Raw genomic sequence first — 8,766 nt, forward strand, 5'->3', positions numbered from 1 at the left:
GCAGCACAACATGGTAAACATTTAAGGGTTAAAGTTCCATCATCCAGTCCCTGCCTCAAAGAAGCATACAAAAGAATGTCTCTTTCACATCCATATTTAGACACACACAGGTATGAGATCCCTTATTCAGAAACCTGTTAACCAGAAAGCTCAGGAATATGGAAAGGCCATCTCCTTTTTATCCAATTTCTAAAAATTATTTCCTTTTTCTCAGTAATAATAAAACAGTACCTTGTACTTGATCCAAAATAAGATATAGTTAATCCTGATTGAAGCAAAACCACTGTGTTTAACTTTTACATGATTTTAAATCAAAGGGGAACTCCCCAAAAACATAACAAGCTTTTTGAAAAGTAAACTTAATTTTAAGCAACTTTGCATATCTATATATGTATATAATATACATCAATTTAAAAATATGCAGACTTTTCATGATTTTTAATCGTTTGGACAGTTCCCTAAGCCTAGCCCCCTGCTCTCCTGCTGATCTTTCTGACTACTTTGCTAAGCTGGCTGACTACTGTTACTTTGTATCAACAGCCAGCTGTCCTCAGCCTGCACCCTCCGAATCCCACAATTCCTGCACACTTGATTTCAATAGGGAACGGAACATCACAGTGCAATGCATTATGGGTTATGTAGTTCCTGCATGCTGTCTGTAAGCTGTGGAGAAGTTGTTACATCAGTGTTTAGTCCCTCCTTCCCTGCCAGGATTTCAAATGATGCTGAAAGAGAAGAACTGTTAAGGGTTTAAGCACCAGGGCAAATTCGGGGAGATTTAGTCGCCTGGCTACGAAGCACCTCTTCTTTGGGGCGACAATCTCCCAGAACTGCCTTTCCCCTGCTACAATGAAAAAACGCCTGCGACAATGCACCGGCGGCACTTCGATTTCTGAAGTTTCCTCGTGAGGCAACTTCGGAAATCGAAGTGCAGCGAGTGCATTGGTGCAGGTGTTTTTTTTTTTCATTTTAGCAGGCGGTAGGCATGGGGAAGGCAGTTCGGGAAGATTGTCGCCCTCTGAAGAAGAGGCGATTAGTTGCCAGGCGACTAAATCTCCCTGAATCTGCCCGTGTGCTTAAACCCTAACAAGCGGGATTGCAGCACAGAGAATGGCATTTATTCATACTTCTTGATGAAACCGGTGACTGTGAAGGGTATATTAAGGGTTTCTGTGTTATGTGGGCCTCTTTATCAAATTTTGGTTTGGAAGCCGGAGATCCCCTTTAAGGTATGAATTTACAATCCAATTTACAGAAAGCAGTGTTGGACTGAGAAACCAGGCACCCACCAAAAAACCTTAGACCAGGGGCCCACCAAAGGTTTTTAGACCAGGGGCCCGCTCTCAGTACTATTTTCTTCCTCTCCTCACTCAACGTCTATTCAACTAGTCTCTTTTCTTTACATACTATAACCTATTATTCCACCTATTTAGCCTCTTTGTTCTTATAGAACTAGGGAACGGTCATCAAATCAGCCAAAAGTTTAGCAGCCCGAGGGACCACTGACACCTGGGCCCACCGGGAGTTTTCCTAGTATCCTGGTGGGCCAGTCCGACACGGACAGAAAGATCTATTATCCGGAAAGCCCAGGTCCCAAGCATTGTGGATAACAGTTCTCATAAACACACCTTCTTGATAAAGGTTCCAAGAGGGGCTGAAACGTTGCATACAGCATGTAAAATAAAGCACAAATTAAACACACTTTGAGTACTAGTACACAGACACGGTCCAAAATAGAAAACCAACACTCAAATGAATTGAATACTTTGCATTCTGCTCCAGCATATTATATGTATAAATAATCACCAGAATCCTGCACACAATTGCTCATTCATGTCACTTTACCTATGGCTAGGCACTTCAACTTCCTGTCCAATGTGTAGTTTAATGGTCTACTGTATAGAGCATTCCCAAAACACGGAATTAGGACAAAGACAGCCTCTATGTAATTACACTAAACAAAGTAAATCCTTTTAAGATCAGCACTAAATATAGCCATGTAAGGCTCTGGGGCCAAATAAAGCCTGTTCACTTGGCAGTCCTTAGACTACAATGTATATATTGAGGGAATATATCCTACTGTTCAACAGGAGTTTAACAAATAGTTCAACTAATCTGCATACTGTTTTAGTGAAAAACAAAATTATTATTTTTTTTATAAATATATAAAAAAAAAAATTAATTCCTTCACTGAACAATAACATTTAAAGTGCTGCACACTTAATCAAAAATTATCCTTGGAAGGCAGCAAATGTTAGTTCATAATTATACAAATATACAGATTTTTTTTCTAAATAATTATTATATATCATTAAATGTCTTGTTCTTAGCAACTTTTCAAACAGCATAAACATATATATTTTTTTTAATAGTTTTTAAAATTATTTTCCGTCCTCTCCTGTCTTTCCAGCTTTCAAAATCGGGATCACTGACTCCAACAGCCAAAAAAAACTCTGTGGGGCTACACTTGTATATATTTAGTCTCTCATTTAAAACCACTGCCTTGTGGATAGGGCAAATTGGACCACAGCAACCAGATAACTGTTGAAAGCCAAAATTCGAGAACTTTAAAACAAAAACTAAATAATTCCAAAAAATAAATGAAGATCTATTGCAAGTTGTCTCTAAATATGCCTGTCTGCATCAAACTTATTGATTGATTTTTATGGTGTTCTGCACCTTTTTGAAAAATAGTCCCTATGGCCAAAATAAGAAAGTGGATTTACTGAGGCACCGTAATAACACAAACACCAGAAAATAACCAGGCAGTGGCCCATGGGATAACACAACCGAACCCAATTAGTCATGTGGCTCCAGCACTTTTATCATCATTGCTGTGGAACCCTAAGGAATTCTTTGTTTGTTTCTGTAGATAGCTATGAAACCAACTCCAAACCATGCAAAATGTGCTCAGATGTAGCCAACACCTAGCAGAATGCTGAATTCAGTGCATCAATATAAAGCAAAAGGCAGCATGGGTATTTAGGATACACTGGTCCTTTTAGAGAGACTAGTGATGTGCGGGCCAGCCCAAAACCAGCGGGTTTACCTGGTTCAGGCCAACTACCGTAAAAAAATCTTTGGGTTCCTTCTGCTTTCCCCACTTGCAACCTCACACTGCCAGCTTCTGGGCTTCCGTTCCCTGAATTTAGACTTGCACTTGCCCTGCCCCTTTGATGACATCACAGCTGGGTGGGGGCGGGTCTATAAATACAGGGCATGGAGTGAGCCGGGATCGGGTTAGTGTCGGGTGCAAGTTATGGGGGAACTCTACCCACACCACTAATTTTTGTTCTTATTACTCTCAGCTCTTATTAAAAGGGGTAGGTCACATGCCAACACTTTTCAGTTCAGTTGGTTTCAGATAAATAAAGACTTTTTCCAATTACTTTCTATTTCTAGACTGTTTCTAATATTGAAGTGTAAAAGTTTCATTTTTCACCTTATGTCTTTCTAAAGCAGCTGGGGGGTAGCTGATTCTGTAACAGTTTTAAATTGATACATTAGTTGATGCATTGCTTATCTTTGGCCCGGTAGAATCCCTACAGCTGTTTCAACTGGTACAATAGTTGCCAACATTTTCAGATTAAACTAAATGTATCAACTAAAAGTAGCAAATTTTAACAGTTCAGAACGCTCAGAATCCCAACACCTTCTCCTATAAAATGAAAAACTGCATATAAAAAAATGAAAGCAGCCAATGCACATGCATCATACCCAAGATCAGCATATCACACCATGTTGTTGTTTTACTTTGTTTACTAGATGTTGCAGTTTATTTCCATTAAATGTTCATGAGCACCAGAAGATGGCAGGACTGATTATGCCAACCACACTAGTCTATCTAATGTGAATAAATTACTAATCAGCCTTGTATTGTGAATGTTATACTGTATATACACTATGGGGCAGATTTATCAAGGGTCAAATTTAAAATTCAAATTTTCTTTTTTTTTATGGTCAAAACAATCAAATTTGACTAGGGAGTTATTCAAATTTGATTTTCAACATTTATCATACTCTGGCCCTTTAAGAACTAAAAGGGAGACGTGCGGCGATCAATTTGGAGTTGTTTTCAGCCCTCCCGACATTCAAGTTTTTTCTCGATGCGAGTTTTTGGGTCGATTTAATTCAACAGAATTTGAAATTGAAATTGCTTTTTTTTTTTGGATTGGTCGAATTTTGAATTTGAGAGTTTTTTTAAAAACTCACATGAATTTAAAATTCGACCTTTGATAAATGTGCCTCTCAGTTTATGCAAGCGACAGCAACACAGGACTGTTCATAGGGTTAATGTTATGCCAATGCTAATAATCACAATCTGTATTTTAAATGGTTTGCGTAGTGGCACACAGGAAGATTCGTCGGCAACGATTATTTTATATGAGCTGCTGCAGGTAATCTCCCGAAAATGCCTCTCCATTAACAATAACTGAAATCCCTGGAGGTATTATTATTAACATGTATTTATATAGCACCAACATATTGCGTAGCACTGTATGCACAATATATTGCTAAATGGGTCAAAATTTACTTTGAAGGAATCTTCGGGCGATTTAGCTATAAATTTGGCCAGTGACTTCAATTAATGGCAATGGAGGGGCATTTTCAAAAGATATGCCGACCGCAGCCACACAAAAAATTGCGGGCGACAAATCTTCCCGTGTGCCACTGCCCTAAGTCTCAGAGTAGTTCTTGATGAGTGTTTAATCTGAAAGCAGAAATTCAGTTTTCTCTGGCAGCTGGAAAGCCTTTACTACTAGAAATACAATACTCTAAAAATAAAGAGCTGATTCTTGGATATTACAAACAGGCTAATTCCATCTCCATGCAAACGCAGTAAGACCCTTACAGCACGGCCAGCAGTAATACAAGATTCCTTCCAACAAACCAGACGCACTAGTTGCCTAAGCAATGGGAAATCTGCTTTAAACAAAGCCAAATATAGTAAGGTTGTGCCTGGATAGCCCAGACCATACAGCTCCCCTGAGAAACAACATCCCTGCTAGAAGCAGTCAGTACATGGCACGGCTGTAGCTAAGTACCTCTTACCTTATTACTGAGAGGCACATTCATCAAAAGTTGAATTTCAAATTCATGAGTCTTTAAAAACTCCCCTAAAATCCCATAAATTCTAAATTCGACCAATATAAATTTATTTAAAAAAAAAATTAAAATAAAATTTTTAAACACTCGGATGAATGTACTCGAGCCGAAAGCTTGAACTGAATTTGATTCGAATTTTAGAAACTCAGGAAGGCTGCAAACAACTCAAAATTGATCCCTGGATGTCTCCTATTGACTTAAACAGCAATTCGGCAGGTTTTAGGTGGCGAATAGTCAAATTCAAGTTCTTATAGGGCCACAGTATGATAAATCTTGAAAATGGAATTTCCTTTCTTTGCATGGCATTTAAAGTATAGCCAGAAACTAAAAATTCCATCTACTTGTACAGTTCACTGAGCTCAGCAACCAAAAAACAAGCTGATTGTAAGATTTTAATTATGTTGCAATTCTTATTTTTTATTGCTGATTGTTCTATTCGGGTCCCCTCCTAACAATCTTCTATTCCGTTATGAAATAAACTCTCCACTCTATGCATTCAGCTGAAACGGTCAGCTGCAGTTCCTAACAGCAACTGCAGTAGGTTGAAATCGTGATCTGCGAGAGACGTGACTATTGACTAACATGAATACATTAATACTGAATGGACTAGCCGGTGGCATTTGTAAGGATAGGAGACACTTACTAGGGAACACAGCAGGCAATGGGCTTAGTATGGACCACACAGACGAAGACAGAAAAATATTAACTTACCATCATCCTACCCATAAGAAGCTGAACTCTTCCGCTCACTTAATTCTAGTGATTATCCAGCTAGCTACATCAGATGTTGAGATTCGCTCATGAAGAAACAAATCAAATTTGTCACCCAAATGATAGGCCAAAACAAGGTAACCTTACTTTTCAAACCAGAAAATATAATCAATCAAACCACATGCAAGATTATGAAAAACTGTGAACAACCAGCAATCAAATGGGAAGATCATCGTTTTGGGCCCTTACATGGTGCAACAGGTGGGCAACTCAGTGTAGCGTGAGACCATCAAAAGTAAATGTTTACCTGTATATGAACAGCTTTACTGCAATGCTGCCAGCTTAGGCAGGGTAACAACCCCAAAATGTCTTGTTACTCCCTATAGACCTCAATATGGCACTTCCTAGAAGATCAGCCTCCTTCTTATATTTGCTAGCTTGGAACACCTAGAAGCACAGCCTTTTCCTGTACTCCCTAGGATTTCTCTTCTAGAACATCAGTCACCTTTCTATACTTGCTCGCTTGGCACGCCTAGAACCTCAGCCTTTTTCCTGTACTCCCCAGGATTTCACTTCTAGAACATCAGACTCTTTCTATACTCTCTAACATGGCAAACTGGTACATGAGCCTACTCCCTATACTCACTAGGGTGGCACAACTAAGTACATGAGCCTACTCCATATACTTGCATACATGATCCTACTTCTTATACTCTATAACAGGGATCCCCAACTAGTAGCTCGTGAGCAACATGTTGCTCTCCAACCCCTTGGATGTTGCTCCCAGTGGCCTCAAAGCAGGAGTTTATTTTTAATTCCAGGCTTGGAGGCAAGTTTTGGCTGCATTACAACCAGGTGTAATGCCAAACAGAGCATCAATGTAGGTTGACAATCCACATAGGGGCTACTAAATGGCCAATCACAGCCTGTATTTGGCACTCCAAGAACATTTTTCATGCTAGTGTTGCTCCCCATCTCCTTTAATTTCTGAATGTTGCTCACGGGTTCTAAAGGTTGGGGATCCCTGCTCTATAAAATGGGACTCATAGAACATAAACGTGCAATGTATACTCAGTCCTACATAATATTCTTAAAGTAGTCTACTTCCTGACCTATACACTCTCTTGCATAGCAGGCTAATTTTCATAACACCACCCCCATGTAGTACCCCATAAATATGAAGCTACACATTAAGACACATGAGAAGGAGGTACATACCCTGCAGAATTTACAATCTACATGGGAGGGAGGGTACCTTACTACAGGTATAAATAGGAGAGTAGCAAGTAATGCTATTCAGAATGGTAATCAATATATTCTCCCCTGTGTGGCAAATACACAAAGCAATCACCCTGTAAATTTTCATGCTGCATTGCCAGTTCTCTGACCTTTATAACAGAGTAAAGGTTATAGTAAAATCCAGTACACAAGAGTGATAGGGACCAAAAGTTTGGGACAATAAACAGAACATGCAAAACAGTATCGCAAGGAAATACTAAACACTTCTGTGTCACTTACAAGAAAACCAGGCACAGCGTAAGGACTATCTTCACATGTGTGCGCAGTGGGACATGTGGGTGTGCCTGGTTTCTTCGGTTGTAAATAACCAAAACCCTAATGAATCAATACATTGCACAAGCACATATCTTGCATAAACCACAAGTACAGCCACTAATGGTACATTTTATGTATGTCGGAGGCATACAATACACAATGTTTCAGTCTAAAAAAATATCATGCTCTGGGGTTGCTACAATATACATGAAAAATAATGTATTAACCATAGCCCCTTAGTGGATTTGTGCCTTTTACGGATGTGATATTTCCAGGAGCAACTGCAGAATGCACAGGCAGGGCAACACCAGAGACACCGCCGTGCTCTGTACTGTACTACTGTGCCCTTTACTTTTTAACCAAGGAATAAGGTCCATCATTTAACCGAAAACCTTTTTCAGTAACGGATGAGAAAATACAGTGCTGGCAGCCACATGCCATTGTAATTCTACAGTTCTACCGTATTTATTGTACAGAGCTGCAGAATATTCTGACCCTTAATAATTATGTAAAAAACAAATTACATAATAACCCATCAAAGTTATGTTCCCTGTGGTGCAAATCCTTCTACAATTAACACTTAACTGCCTGTCTAGTCACTGGCACCTTTTAACAGCTCACCTGTCCTATCATATTCCAAACCTCTTGGCACCTTCCTTTCCTAAAGCCAACGTACCCCTCTTTATCCTAAACCCCATCTGTACAATAACAGCCCATCCCACCTGGCCCTCCTCTGCACCCCATTAATCTCCCACCTGCTCTATGTCCCCCATTAATCTCCCACCTGCTCTATGTCCTCCATGAATCTCCCACCTGCTCTATGTTCCCCATGAATATCCCATCCCCCCTGCTCTATGTTCCCCATTAATATCCCACTTGCTCTATGTTCCCCATTAATAAACCACGTGCATTTATTAATTTCCAACAGCTGTAGTGTCTCTGGGCCCCATAACAGCCAACCCCCGCGCCCCAGAGACACCCCCTCCTCCAGGCCGAGGCTCAGCTCCAGTGTCACTGGCAGGGCAGACACTAGACTTTCCAAGCGCGCGATTCTCAGGCCCACAAGTTCACCACAGTATTTTATAAATACCATGTCCTGGCATATCCCAGGTACTTACCCTCCAGTAATCGGCTGATCAGACTGTCCACGTTCAGCTCTCCGTCCGCCATTTTGCGTTTCCCTCACCACAGCAGCTGAACTCGAGCCGGGCGTAGCCGCGTCACAACAGCGTATGGCCACGCCCAAAGGGAGGTCTCGATAGCAGAAAGACCAGTTACAGAAAAAGGGCGGGAGAAAACAGAACGCCAGTACCTTAGTTTAACAGACAGCGGAAACTCTGCTCGCCAGCCAATGGGAAGCGTCGTAATGGGCAACACATCTTAGAGCTCCGCCTC

The 8,766-nt window shown here is 40.5% G+C and overlaps 1 protein-coding gene across 1 annotated transcript in view; it reads right to left on the bottom strand.

Annotated features, from left to right (window-relative positions):
- The window catches only part of ppp1cb.L (protein phosphatase 1, catalytic subunit, beta isozyme L homeolog), a 41,589-nt gene extending 33,031 nt beyond the window's left edge, over positions 1-8,558 (bottom strand). The window contains exon 1 of the mRNA NM_001091957.1: positions 8,490-8,558. Coding sequence (NP_001085426.1) covers positions 8,490-8,541 — 52 coding nt within the window. The 5' untranslated portion in view covers positions 8,542-8,558. The remainder of the gene's footprint in view (positions 1-8,489) is intronic.
- Between the last annotated feature and the right edge of the window lie 208 nt (positions 8,559-8,766).

This window comes from Xenopus laevis, chromosome 5L, assembly GCF_017654675.1.
Source record: "Xenopus laevis strain J_2021 chromosome 5L, Xenopus_laevis_v10.1, whole genome shotgun sequence".
NCBI classification, from domain to species: Eukaryota; Metazoa; Chordata; class Amphibia; order Anura; family Pipidae; genus Xenopus; species Xenopus laevis.